General features: G+C 42.1%; 1 protein-coding gene across 1 annotated transcript in view; it reads left to right on the top strand.

The window, feature by feature from the left end:
- Positions 1-987: 987 nt before the first annotated feature.
- LOC115801121 (rho GTPase-activating protein 20-like) overlaps positions 988-14,730 on the top strand; it is a 31,458-nt gene continuing 17,715 nt past the window's right edge. The window contains exons 1-8 of the mRNA XM_030758839.1: positions 988-1,052; positions 3,703-3,788; positions 11,423-11,599; positions 12,889-13,038; positions 13,655-13,696; positions 13,895-13,979; positions 14,135-14,212; positions 14,509-14,575. Of these exons, the coding sequence (XP_030614699.1) occupies positions 990-1,052; positions 3,703-3,788; positions 11,423-11,599; positions 12,889-13,038; positions 13,655-13,696; positions 13,895-13,979; positions 14,135-14,212; positions 14,509-14,575 (748 nt within the window). The 5' untranslated portion in view covers positions 988-989. The remainder of the gene's footprint in view (positions 1,053-3,702; positions 3,789-11,422; positions 11,600-12,888; positions 13,039-13,654; positions 13,697-13,894; positions 13,980-14,134; positions 14,213-14,508; positions 14,576-14,730) is intronic.

Here is a 14,730-nt window from a genome sequence, read left to right as displayed (position 1 = left end):
TCAGCCTACTCTTTTGACTCTCAGACCAATCTTAACTGTACAAAGGTGTGTTTTGAGGTAGAGTGTCTAGACACAACAGTCTTCACTTTTTCAGAGTGACACAAAGTAAGTTTACTCCCTTGTATTTGTTGAAAATGAGCATTGAATTCTTTTAAGTCTTTTTCTTTGGAATTTTTGCTTTTCCTCTGATAATCGGTTTCTTCAGGGAGCTGAAATATTATTGGTAGAGAAACAGCAGACATTGTTCTTGTCCATACTCTGCATGTGTGCACTTGTGTGCGTCTTTGAGATGCGCAGTGTTTCCAGAGCAGACGGTTTATGTGCCAGAAATGCTTGATGTGTGGATTCTGAGAATCATTCTTGTTTATTTTAGAGCCGAGCTGACTGTTGACGGTGAGCCAAATGACCCTTTGGCTGCCGGGAAATATCCCGGTGCTCCCGACGGGCAGTCCGCCGCTGGTTGGAATTTCAAAACCACTTGCAGGCTTCCGGAAACTGCCCGCTCTGCTCAGATTTCCGGCCATTTTAAGTTCACTTCTTGCATTTGTAATTTGAGCAAACGCCGCTGATGTTCACCACTGACGTTACTGTTCATATTCACTTGCTTTTTGTCTTGTATTTGGTTGAAAACACGTCTCGTGAAACTAAGGGATTTGCGCTAAAGTTGTTTTATTCTGAAATATAAGGGCGGAAGCGGTGTGCCTCATCTATCTAACTTTGAGCACTGGAGTGACTTGACGCGGACAGTGATCACAGCGCTCAGACTAACAGCGCTCAGACAGAGAGACACAGGGAAGGATTCAGGCTCACATCTTCCCATATTCCTGGATCAGCACCTCTCCATCATGGACTCACCTCAGGCTCGCGCCCTCCTCTCCGCCGGATAAACTTTGGACTTAAACTCGTATCATGGGAATATACTGTGGGTGCGCTCGGACCCGTGGATTTATACAGCCTTGATGGAAATCATGTCACCGCAGCAGGGGACCATGGGACAGAACAGGTCCGACTCTCTGACAGGAGAGAGCAAGGCGCTTCCCGACAGCAAAAAGGTACCGGTGAGGTCCTGCGTAACGGGCTGTTGGTGTTCATGGAGAAGTAACTGATCCAGGCGCACTTTCTGTTCTTGTGTGCGCGTTTTTGCGCACCGACTATTGGAAGTCTTCTTTTACCTTGAAATTACAGTATGAAATGTAGGGCACACTGTAGTATCTGCGAGAGTGAGTTAAAAGACCGTTCGCCCCCTGGCTTATTGCTTTTTACGTTGTTTTCTGTCATGCATCTTTTAAATAATAATAATAATAATAATAATAATAATAATAATAATAACAATAATTTCCAGCCCTCATCTGTTGGCTCATCATGTCTGGAGACGCTTTAGGACTGGATTAAGACATTGTTGGTGTGAGCGTCGCTGTCCGTCTTTCACGGTTATTCTGATTGCACACAGTCTGTACGTTTGTGTTATTGGATCTTACTGTAATCCCACTAATCGGAGCTTTTCACATGTTTGACGAAGGTTTGTCTTTGAAGACTTGTGTGGATCCACTTTGTGCACGTGTAATAATGTAATCTTAAGTGTGGAAGGAAACCAAAATCAGAGGACTGGATTTTCATCTTTTTTCCAGAGATATTATTACTCTGAATTAAACTTTTTATCCAAGATAAACACTTAAAAAAAATCCCCACAAAACCAGCTAACAGTTTGTTCGTTTATGTTGAATAAGGGAGGTATGACTGAAGTCAAACAAGGGAAATTTTTAAAGGCCAATTATTTGTTCATTTCACGGGCAACACGGGAATGGTTGTCGCACCTCAGTTGCAGGGCGTCTCTTTATTGAGGCAACGCTCCATTGCGCGGAGTATTTAACAAGAAAAGCAGAAACAACACTTCACTTTGATTCCACGTTACTGATTTTGCTGTAAATTCACTCCTCTGCGTTGCAATCATTTTCATGTAACTATTTCCCTCCAGATTTTTGACGCTGATAGACGGAGTATTGCCAGAGGCTGCTTAATGAACTTGCAGCGCCCCCCCCTCCAGCGCGTGTTTAAAACCCGTAACTGCACCTTTCAGGAGGGAGGATGTGAGCGCAAAGTGTGAACATTAAAGTGCTGAAATGCTTCACTGAAAGCAGTAACTGGGTTAGAAAAGTTAACCATAGGTTAACAGGATGTGCATGGTGCTTTGCAGTTTACTTGGTACAGTTCCAAGTAATGTACTAATATGATGCTTTTCTCCAGTTCCTTCATCTTCTATGACAGCCTGAAATGTTTTTCTAAGTATTTCACCACTTTCCAGGCCTGGGCTTTTTAGTGAAAAATATTGTCATGGATTTACAAATGATGTTGCTGTAGCTCTTCTCTCTCTCTGAGCAATTGCTGCACTTTGGCCTGTCTGCAGCACACTGGGCTCTGCTCGGCTTTAGGAAGTTGTGAGAAATGCAAGCTGTCAGCCAGAGCCTCACAGAGTGAGAAAATACTAATGAAAACAGAGTTTCCACATGCAAACCGTTTGCTCAGATATTTCTGTGACAATGTTCATTCCTGAATTGTACATGACAGGTACATAATCTGTACTTGCTCTGCAGATTTACAGTCCAGACTTTGGCTCTTTGGCTTCAGTTTGCATAATTTAAGACTCGAGGCTTCGGTGTGCCCTGCCTCATGTCATTCACCACCGCAGGAGAACAAGCTGACACCTGTCATTAATGTCACTGTTGCCTCAATGTGTCTGAAAAGCAGAAGTCTGTAACTTATGTAACAAGCTGACTTAGCAAACTCCTCCAGATGACTTTCTTGCAATGAAAATAATGAAAAACTCAGCCCAATTTGAACTATTTCCACAAACCATGAAGCCAATTAAAGTAACCCCAAAATGTAATGTTAGAGTTGTCAGCTGTTCATCTCAGGCCAGATCTGTCAGTGTGAGTTATTATCTATTTTAGGAAAAAAAAAAAATTCTGAAGCTGATGCATCTTTCTTTCCTCTAAATGCTCAGTCTTGTGTCCCATGACTCACATCATGTTAAGCTGGGCTGTGGTAACTTTGACCTGTATTACTGACATGAGTTCGGTAAGAGAGGAACGTCACCCATACTGTAACCAACTGCAACGTGACTCCAGGAAGCAAAGCCTCATTTAATTTGTGTTGCTACTTTATTTATTTCAGACCTCTCGCTGACCGAATAAGTGTCGGGTGTGTCGGGGGGGGTGGGATGTTCTGAGCTCACAGGGTTTTGGTATGTTGTAAATAGGTGAGGTTTAAATGAAATAGCTGCGGAGGACATAAAGAAGCCTGTCATACTTCTGTGAGTGAACGTACCATTTATCATGCCACAGTGAGAATATGTGATGTGAACCATCATAAACGTTACACAGCGTTGATATATTTCTCTTCTCCAGCCTTCTTTTCTGTCTCACTCTCATTTATTTTTCTGTCTGCCTCCATCCAGCTCGTTTCCTCTTTCCCTGCTGTCACTTCTGCTCTTCTCTTAAATCCTATATTTCCTGCATTGACCACAGCTAAACAACCAGCCTCAAGCAGTGCTGACAGTGCACTTTGCAACCATTTTGTCCCCCTCTCTGTAACCATTGCATCTTATTCCAAACCAAAAAGAAAAGCGGTGCAAAGTAATATCCTTGAGTGTGTTCTTGCACTGACCCACGTCTCTCACCTCTCTGTCTCCCTCTGACTGTGCAGAAGATGAAGACCCTGGCGCAGAGACGACAGTCTGCTCCTTCACTGGTCATCAGCAAAGCCCTCACCAGATCAAGGAGCACGTCCAGGTATCAGCAAACACACATGCAACCAGCTGCATCCCGCTGAGGTGCTGTCACCAGTGCCTGCAGTATCACAGCTTAACAAGGGTCCAGTTTTAGAGCTACAATTCTCCCTTTTTCTTTATAAGCTATTGATACTAGCATGGCCTGCTTTATAAAGGGTTTATAAATTGTATTTAATGTAATGAAAAATCCCTTTTCCTGGTGTATATTCTTTTACTTTTTACTTATAACCTTTCAACTGCAACTTGCTGATACTTGCTCAGGTTTGACATTTATTGTTGCAGACTTCTTGCACTGACTCTTTCTTATTTAAATTTCCTAGAAAGTACTTACCTGGGGATTTAAGGAGGTGATGTCCAAGGGTTTAATGAATAAAAAAAATTACCGCTAGGAGGCTGTAGATAAAATCACTGGCTAGAAAATATGTGTCTCTGGTGAGCAAAAAGTGGAAGCCTGTGGTTGCAGGTCTGAGGTCTCAGAGACACATTAAAGTATCTAATATCACAACTTAGATTCAGATATTTCTCCCACTCTGACTTCATTGTTCTCAGACATCAGAATTAAGAGTTTCAAACCTTCCTGACTCATTCATTGAGGGCATTTAAATCTTTACTCCCGTCAGAACTATCAGGCTTTCCATCACCCTCGTATCTCACAAATCCCTTCATCCTCCTTCAGCAACTTCGGAAATAAGCCATTACAAACCCTCCGGGAAGGGTATTTATTTACTAGCAACTTTGTTTCCGTTCTGCACTCTGTTTCATTTTCTGCCAGTGCCAGCTTTTTGGGGGTTTTTAGAGAAAAACACTATGAGGCAGGCTGGTTTTTCAAAGCACTTTGAGGCTTTAAAATCTAAGTGTTTATGCCATCGTGATTTCACCTACAAGAAAATGCCTGGTGGATGAATTTGATGTGTTCCAACTGCCAGCTTTATGTTATAGATTCATGCTAATGGCAGTCTTTAAGGAGATTAGAATAGGATGGTAAATCTCCACTATTTAGGCAAACACTCCACATGCTTAAATAGGCCAGTGTTGTTAGGGCAGTGTGTGTGTGTGTGTGTGTGTGTGTGTGTGTGTGTGTGTGTGTGTGTGTGTGTGTGTGTGTGCGTGCGCATGCTTAGGAGAGTTAGAAAGACCACTTCTGTTTGGATGCACAGTTAGACAGACCATTTATTGAGTGACGGACAAACAGAGGCTGCCTGAGAGTCTGTCTAAGTCTGCTCAGTGCGTGCGTGTGTGCATGCATGTATGTGTGTGTGTGTGTCTAAGTATGAGTCGATATGGAGCCAGGACCTGACACTCTCAGCTGTCACCCTTAACCCTTGACCTCACATCGGGAGCTTTGGAGGCCACTGTAGGTCAGCTGGGGTCAGAACCTTCCATGTCAGTGAGTGTGTGAAGTAGATATTAAGGTCCGGATATGTGCTTACAGGGGGTGCTACCAGGGGAGAGGTGTGAAATTGTAGTGGTTAGATGACTCACAGTAGGTAACGGTTGATGCAATTTTCATGCAACAGGTGCTTTCGTGTATTTATTTCTATTTTTTGTTTTCTGGAAAATGGGCAGTTTTTATTATGAATGTATATTTGATGCTGTGAAAGTTTGCAGACCACATGCAGGTTTTGATAGCTGTTGTATAAAACCCTGAAGCCCCATTAATGCAGTTAAAATGGGCATATCCATGTGCCAGCAATTCTTGGCAGTGGGTTGCACATCATTGTATCACCACTGTGGTCTTTTAAAAGCTCAGCTGCTATTACAGATTCTCTTTGCACTCATTTACTGTGAGCAAGCAGCTTTTTTTTTTGCCATGTTTGACTACTTTCTGATTTCATAGGCTGGCATTTATTGTACTATTCCCTGCCAGTTTCAAGAAAGAGTTAAAGAGCCCCTCTCAGAGAATAGCACTGCCTTGCTAAACAGCCTGTTGGTCTGGTAATTTCATTCTGAAATGGTGAACACCACAAAACCACACGAGTTCTTTCATCTTCTTCATGGAAGTGAAGCTGTTAGTCAGGACCTTTCTTTCTCAGTATTAACAATCTCAGTCAGCAATCAGTTCCTTTTTCAGAATTAAAAACAGCTGGATTTTTTTCTCCTGAAGAACAGGTTTAAATATTAAACAACGTAAGCGTCAAACACTGCAGAGCAGCTGCAACAGCTACAAAGTGAAACAGTCTGAAATACACCTGAGACTTTGAGCTGAGTTTCCGTTTTCCTGTCTCGAGCTCCCATCTCTGAACTCTTTCCCCTTATTTCTCTGCTTTGCTCTTAACCGGTGCAATCAGTGAACAGCGCTGGCTCTTGGCTCCTGTTCACTTGTTAAAATAACAGAGCTACAATGAAATCAAGTTCCGAGGCACAGAGGAAAAAAGGATTAAAAAAAAAGTTGGCATGATAAAGTTTCCATTGTTTGGACTGTGTCTTTTTTTTCAACAAGATATTTTTTTATTTCACAGCTTCTACTTTTTCCTCCCCTCTTTCTCTGAGATGAGCCCTTGCCTGTCTTTCCCATCAGGCCTAAGAGGCACTGAAAGGGTCTCTGGACCTTAGCTCAGCCATTTACATCACCTCCACACACAAACTCTCACACTTCATCTAGAAGTATAACGTCATCCCTTTGCCTCCAAGCTACAGTGCAGGGTATTATTGGTCCCCTCTCCCTGCAGGCAGTGAAATCTATACACGAGGACCCTCCTGACCTCACGCTATCAGCCACAGTGACACCACTGCGCACACAAAAGTGACCCACACGAGCCGCCCTGCACATTCTTTACTTAATCCCAAATCTGATCTCATTCCTGAAAATTGAGGAATGACTTATACAAAGAAAAAGAGAAAATATTCCTGGTGTGTTTCTTCTGGCTGTTGGCGTTTGGCACAAAAAATGACAAATACAAGAACACACACACGTGCACATCATCCAAAAGTCATTTCCTGGTTTTAATAATGAGCTCTGTTAAGGATATCACTGCTGACAGCCCCTAGGCAATTCTAGCTCCTGATTCTGACCTCATCCGTGTGTGTACGTCCCTGTGTGTGTGTGTGTGTGTGTGTGTGTGTGTGTGTGTGTGCTTCCTCTGCATATAAATAGGGCACTGGTGGCAACCTGGACTGACATATTTTGCCTATGAACCTATCTGGTGCAGACAAAGCAAAAAAAGAGAAGGTCAAATTGTTGTTATGGTTATTATTATCCCTCAAGTCTATAGAGCTTTTTAGCCCTTTTTAGCTTGTTGTTTTGGTTTCCCCATCCTTTTAGGAACCCGATTTCCAATACAAACATGCAAAATAGTCCCCTTTTCAGGTTTTAGGAAGGTTCTGTAAAAAGCTCCACTATCTTAAAAAGGAAAAGGCAGCCTTACAGAAAAATAAATCAAAGTTATTGACCTTGTTACAAGTAAAGTAGGAATGTAATTCAGAAATGAGTAATGAAGTGAGTAATTCTTTGTCAGTCTTACTGCAGTTTTTTTTTTTTTTTTGCTGTGATGAACAAAAGCTGCCACTGTTGATTCCAGGAGATGGTGCAGAGTGGAGTGTGTTTATGCAAAATGACGTCTTCTTAAATCCACTTCTTAACAGACGCTCTCTTTTCATTGCTTCGTGCAGCAAGATGTCAATTGTTGCTCGTCTGAAGATCCTTTCTCTGGGAGAAAGAGGTCAGGCTGCTGGTGATCCAATCATCCTTATACAGAAAACCATGCAAAGGTTCAATAGGTGACATCTCTTGGGGTGGGGGAAGGGGTCTCCAAGTTGAGTAAGTTGAGTTATCGTCACTTCACCACTCTCTCCTCTGCTCTGTGTGTGGTGAAACAGAGAGCAGAGGAGAATGAAGTAGTTCTAAACTAGCTCTAACCGAAGACTGATAAATTGTGCTGAAATTTAATGACTGCACAAAAGTTTAATACAATATTTAGCTTTATACATTATTTTCCTTGTAATTTCTTTCCCTTTTGATTTCTTGGGGTTTGGGCTTCCCCTTTAAGGCAGTGGAAGAGGAAACAGACATCTTCCTTTCCTCTTTCATCCTCTGTTTATTTTCAGTCCAAGTTCGAATTCACGTATTTCATAAGAAATAAGAGCGAGGCGTCTCTCTTCTCATTTATTCAGTTCTTCTTGGTATGTTAAGGGTCAATGCAACAAAACCAGATTTGGCACCGAAGACAAATCAGCTGGAGACAAACTAATGACACAGTTGATACTGAAAGACACATTAATGACACTTGCAGGCCTTTTATCAAAGCTGAGCTGATGAACAGAGTTATATGAGTGTGTCATTTCTCCCCCGAGGGAGCCCGTCTGTTCTGTCAGGGTCGACTGTTTGACAGCAGAGGAGACTTAAAACTGTCGCACAGCAACTGTGTCTTCAGACACAGTAAAAGGTGCTAAATTTCACATTCAAGTTGTTCCATTTTAAAAAGCTGTTGCATTCATTGAGGCCTGGAAAATACCTGAAATGAGAAAAAGAAAGTGGAAACAAAGAAAGGAAATAACGCAAGGAAAGAAAGCAAAGCAGCAAACAAAAAAAGAATAAAAAAGGTTCCAGCTGTTTGTCCAGCTGTTTTCCCTCAGGGTATGTAGTGCTCACACCTGATGGATCATACTTGAGTCCATGACTAAGACTTTACTTATCTTACCCCATCCCAGACTCCATGATTTAAATACTCGGTGGACTACATGTGTGTCTTTCCATGAACATTTGCTGCATGAGGCTGCTGGACTGCCACAGCCACAGGCTTCTCTTTACACATGAAAAAGCCCCTCAGCTTCCCTCCATTTCTTTCTGCAGCCGGGTTTTCATTTGGGCAGCAACAATAGGTTAACAGAGTCCGGCTCAGTGATGAGGAAGCTTTTCTTTGTGATTCAAATTTGGTCTTTTTATCGAACATCAATTCTGTTCTTCATTCTCTTCTTTTTTTTTATATATATATATATATATAAAACCATCCCTCTAGCTTTATACTTTAGTAGTTCTTGGTTCCATATTGTACTTTTCTTTTGTGATAGTTTGTGCTGTGTAAATTAAACTCCCGCATGCCTGTCGAGTGTTGTGATTTGTGCTGATAAGACTTTTTTTTATAGAAATGTTTCCCAGTCCTTCTTAAATATTCATGCAGTGACATTAGTATGCGGTGTTGTGCAGTTGGTTGTACAACGGCCCACGCTATTGTGTTCCTAGAAAGTCAACAGTTCTCCTCACGGGGCCGTGCCTCAACAAAGGTGGCCGTGTATGCGCGGGTGGGGTGGACGTTCAATTTATCAACATCACATGATGCACAATGGAGCCATTAGCTGTTCCTCCATCCGATTCAAAGGTTGGCCGGCTCAGCTGTCAGCCTTACATTTAGCAGGGAGGGATGTGGGGTGAATACGGAAGATGTTGTCCTTTTTGGGGGAAGTGAGATGTGAAAGGGGCTTTACAGGAAGGTTTGTCCATGGGTATCTGTGTGTGTGTGTGTGTGTGTGTGTGTGTGTGTGTGTGTGTGTGGGCTCCCCTGGCAGAATTGTTTCATAAAACTGCACTTTAGGTTTAGTTTGGTGTCCCTCCACGTTTTGCCGCTGAGCTGCGCCCCTGCAGGGTTACAGTATGAGACATTACATTATGAGAGCAGTTTGTGGCATCTTGAAAGATTTAAAATGAGCCAATTATCAGTTTAATGTGAAAAGATGATTCCGTGGTGCAGGGTTTGACATTTAAATGTCGTTGCCTTTATCTTCATGACAAAGAGAGAACTGCTTTACTTACATCAGTGGAGGGGTGCATCAGCAAATGTTAAATGAATGACATAAAAAAAAAATGAAATTGCATAGAAAATGATTATTTTTAGGAACATCAGGTGATTGTTTTGCTGTAATTGTGCCTGCGTCGTCCTCACAATCTGTGCTTCCATGCGTTTTTTTTTTTTTTTAGTTTAAAAAGTTTGGCTGAGGTTTCTTCTCATGGTTCTGCAGGCCGACATCTTCTGCTGAATCAGTGATGCTCCACTGGCTACATTCACTGATCTTAATTAAATTTACTCAGACTACATTTTCATTTATTTGTGGATGACACACAAAGACAAATTATATGGAAGCACTCCAGTGTAGCTGTCTGTTCTTTGTTAATTAATTACGTAACCCATTATGCTGTATCTGGAAGGATTTTAGTGTATCAGAGCATCATCTTCCCTCACTTCCAAACATTGGTTCTTTCCCAACAGAAAAGTGTGTGTTTACATGTGTCCTGGTCAGCATCGGGGATGTGCATATGTGAAAACAATCAAAATTAGAAACTAGTCTAAGAAGAGGGCGTGTGCATGCGTTAGAGTGTGCGTGTGTGTGTCTGTTTTTGCACGTTTGTTTACATGAAAGAGACTAAGAAAAGCTGAGATAGATAGAAAATGTGTATGTAAGGGGATATTTAGGTCTTTTATCTGCTGCTGGCAGATAAACAGGAAAGGATGGAGCTCTCAAATTATTTCCTGTTCCTCTAAAACATTATTTGAAAAAAAATCCCTTCTGTTAACATCTGTCCATCAGTGAGACATACTGACAGCAGGCAGTTTAATGAAAACAAAATTGCAGAAGTACCCGGCTTTCTATCTCAGGCTTTTCCGACTGTTTAAATGAATAAACTTCTCCAAATTAATTGTGCAAGTGATGTCCTAAAAGTACAATCTTTTTTTTTTTTTTTTATTGGTTGCGTGTTGGAAATAATAGTCGGAAAACAGAACTGAGCAAGCAGAGAGGAGAACTTTCAAATTTGGGGCTATTTGGAGGGTTATTTAAGCCTTTTCACAGCTTGGCTCAGTGCTACATGGGATTCATGCTTTCAGTTACATGATTGCTGCTGATGATTGTTAAACATTCTGTGTGAGTTTGGGGGGGGGGGAAACCCACAGTAAAAAATGCAGGAATAAAGAATAAAGTATGACCATCCCCAAACCAAATATGTGTGGAAATAAAGTTATGGTCTTGTGGTAAACACGATACATAATGTTCAAGGTTGTTCAGGTTTAGCTGTACCATGGGTTCTAATCTTAAAGTCATAATAGCTTCCTCAGAGTTTGCTGACATGGAACTAGTTTCCTCATCTGTTGCCAGGCACCAATTTTATGCTTTAATGTCTTCCTGGTGGTAATCCAAATTAAAGGGGTAATGTTTGAATTGCATCCTTCTGAGCTAATGGCCTCTCATTTGATTCTTGAGGTTTATCATTGTGGTAGGTGGCTCGGGGGCTGGGGGAGCCTGACATGAATCCATTAGGCTGGAAACATTTGTAAGAAAGGTGCGCGCTGTCTTAAGTAACAGACAAGTTACTTAAAGCCCCTCTTTCTATCCTGACAGACAGATCTATCCGAGCGTGTTCCTTTACAGCTGTTTTGGCCATTCTTCAGTCATTTTAAGGTTGCAAAGTTTCTTTACTTTCACTCTCCTTTTGCTTGTCACGCAGCAGCTTCTGTGAACCATTCAGGAGCTCAGGGCTTTATTCTGTGGCAATTTTGCAATAGCTGCTATAGCGAGGCAAAGAGAAACCTTTCCAAACCTGTTGTTTCAGTGCATGCTTCTACACACTCCAGACCACAGATTTCTCCTATGGCGATCGGTAGTGTAAATCATTCTGTGTGTCTGTGTTGTCTCGATTTTGTCCCCCAGGGAAAGCTGCTTGACGCCAGTGAGCCCGGAGTCTTGTCCCCTTGTCCAGGCCTTCCTGGCTGAGTGTCCAGGCCGCCTATTCCTGGGTCATGCCCAAACACAGCTAAAGACTGGCCTGCAGACCCAGGAGAGACACCTTTTCCTCTTCACCGACGCACTCCTCGTCGCTAAGGCCAAGTAAGTTTCTCTCGGTGTATTTTGTGAAATGACAGGGAGAGGGAAGCAGTGTGTGTTTATGTGGTTGTGAGTGTGAGAGCGGCACAGAAAATGGAGACATAAACAGGAAAAAACAGGAACAAAGTGCCGTGGCAACATTTCATTGTTCTTAGTTCGACTGTTCCTAGCAAAAGACACTTTGTTGAGGAGTTTCCCCTCTATTCCTCTTCACATACTCTCCTGCTTCTTTTGCTACCCTGTCCCTCATTTTTCCCGAGCATGTAATTATTTCCCAGCCAATTAAATCCATATGAAGCCTGGCTCAGATCAAAGCCACACTGGCTCGCCTTGGGCCTAAAGTATGGGGCTTCCCACCCACAAACTACACAACACAAGCACATTCAAAAATAGAAACCCAAAGAGCACACAGACAATTTTGAAGTCCCCACACACAAACACACACACGCATACTTATGGATACACATAAACACACAAGCTCTGTGTACTTACAGTATATACTTACTGTACACACAAACCCCTCAGTGCAGACACAGCAGGATGTCTGTGGTGGGTCATGTGCCAGTGGGCGGAGCTGACCCTTTCAGCAGAGAGAGTGTACGCTATAATTGGCTTTAATACATCGTGGCTGAACCCAGGGTGAGTTAGAGGAATGTGCGTTGGTGTGTATGTGTTTAAAAGATAGCAATAGTGGGTGGGGGCAGGGGTTCAGTGATGTGTTTGTGTGTGTGTGTGTGTGTGTGTGTGTGTGTGTGTGTGTGTGTGTGTGTGTGTGTGTGTGTGTGTGTGTGTGTGCCTTTACATTTATAACACAGAGACTATGTGTTTGTTTGCCAAATGTATGCATTTGGATCTTCTCCCTCAATAATTACAGATGTTGCGGCATATAAATACACGTCTGCTGAGCGTGCCTGTGTTTAACGTCTGAAAATAGCTGAATCCTTTAATATTTTCCTTCTATATTAAATGCTTTTTTTAAAAAAAGATTGCCATATGTCGGAGGTTTATGGAAATAAGTTATTTAAAGAAAACGAAGTCAGATTCCACAATTAAGGAGAGCCCAAAAAGTTCCTCGTGGAATGCCATGAAACCCTGAACCCACTCAGAAAAAAGACATTTATTGCAGTGCAGCGCTAAAATATGAATTCCATTAAATGATCGGTTGATGGATATGAACATTTATTACATTTATACAGGAAAATGTTGGCTGATTTCTAGCCCTTTGGTTCAGGATTAGGACCTGCTGAGCTATGGGGAATTGTAATATAGCACACTGTTTGGCTTGTTTGCAGGTCTCCTACTCATTTCAAAGTAAAGGCTCAGGTCCGAGTATGTGAGATGTGGACAGCTAACTGCATGGAGGAAGTGTGTGAAGGAAGCACAAACCCTGAGAGGAGCTTCGTTATGGGCTGGCCCACCTGCAACTGTGTGGCCACCTTCAGGTATGTACTCAAGGCGGCGCAGGTTGTTCACATTTAGGAAGAGGAATCCCTGAAAGGTGAAATGTAGCTACATTTTTCTTAGATTATCTTGATTCGATCAAACAGGAGAAACTTGAGGTAACTTAATTTCCTCTTACATAACTTCATTCTGTGCATCTACATGCCTTGCATTGGAAAGTATTCACGGCCAGCCCGTTCACCAGTTACTCCTGGATATTTCGGGAAGAGTACACAGTGTTCGGAGGTGCAGATGTACAGTACAGTAGAGGGCTAAAAAAAAAGAAAGAACCCAACCACAAAATCCATAAAAGCGTAAGCATGAAGGCAGCTCCCAGTCATTAAGCTACTCAACTCATTCTCAGTAAAACTCGAGTACATAACCACACACAGGCACAAACATGCAGCGCATACTGGTGCCGTATATTTGCACCTGCCTACATGCATCTACACATTTGTACTGATTCACAAACACACCCATTATACTTTCCATCAAGAGGAATCCAGACAAAGCACCAGATGAAGTCTGTGGCTTTAAATGGTGGGAGTTACACAACAACAAAAGCGACAGTTACTTTCCCTTTGACTGTGCTTTCTAACATTATTTACTTCATTTCAGCTCTGAAGAGACCAAGGACAAGTGGCTGGCGCTCATCAACAGGTAACAGATTGATTAAAGGTTTCAGATTTCCCCCATTGTGGCAGGAACAATTTGATTTTGATTAATTAAATAATTACACTGATGCCAGCTCAGTGTGAATGTTTTGTATTTACAGATAAATTCATAAACTTACATTAAAGTGATATTCCTACTATAACACTGACCTCTTTCCTCCTTCCTGTTTTCCACCAAACTCAGTCGCATAAGTGAGGGGAAAGAGAAGGATGACCCTAAGACCATTCCTCTGAAAATCTTTGCAAAGGATATTGGAAACTGTGCATACGTAAGTTTCCCTTCTTCCCCCCTCAGTTTTTATTGCTTCTGTCAGCGCAAAAACAGCTATTTGGGTATTTAATAATGTCTCTAGCAGTACTATAACTTGTGTATCACACAAACAACTACACATTTCCATGATGTTTCCCAAAATGCTTCCACCAGGCCAAGACACTTGCGGTCAGCAACGCTGACAGCACCACTGAAGTCATCCGCATGGCTCTGCTGCAGTTTGGCATATCAGTAAGTAACCAAAGACCGCTGCTGATACTAACCTCAGTGTCTAGTGATTGATGATCTCTACATATTAAACTTTTTCATGTGATGCTACAAAAATCTCGGGCATTTTGAGGCTTTTAGTAATGCACCTTTTAGGGGTTGCAGTCATTTTGCGAAATGATGGCTAAAGTGGAGCTGGTGTGCACAACGTTTGCTGTAGGAGTCCAAACCAGTTTCTACTGAAACATCATGTTGAGGTTGTTGAAGGGTTTCTTCTTTGCACACAGTCTTAAACCTGATTCTCTTTTTCTCTGCTTAAGGGTTGCGTTAAAGACCACCGGTTGTGGGTGAGTTCCAGTAAGGACGACCCTCCATATCCACTCATTGGTGAGCCCTGTTGACATCACTGTGTAAAACACTATAAAAATAGCTCAAAGCAGCCATATTATACCACTTTTTAATAGTTTTATGTAAGTCTTACACGCCCCTCGAATGGTTCAGCTCAAATTATAAGACAGAACATTATTTCAGCCTTGATGTGC

This window comes from Archocentrus centrarchus, chromosome 21 (genome assembly GCF_007364275.1).
Source record: "Archocentrus centrarchus isolate MPI-CPG fArcCen1 chromosome 21, fArcCen1, whole genome shotgun sequence".
Lineage (NCBI taxonomy): Eukaryota > Metazoa > Chordata > Actinopteri > Cichliformes > Cichlidae > Archocentrus > Archocentrus centrarchus.
This window is presented reverse-complemented; position numbering and strand designations above follow the sequence as displayed.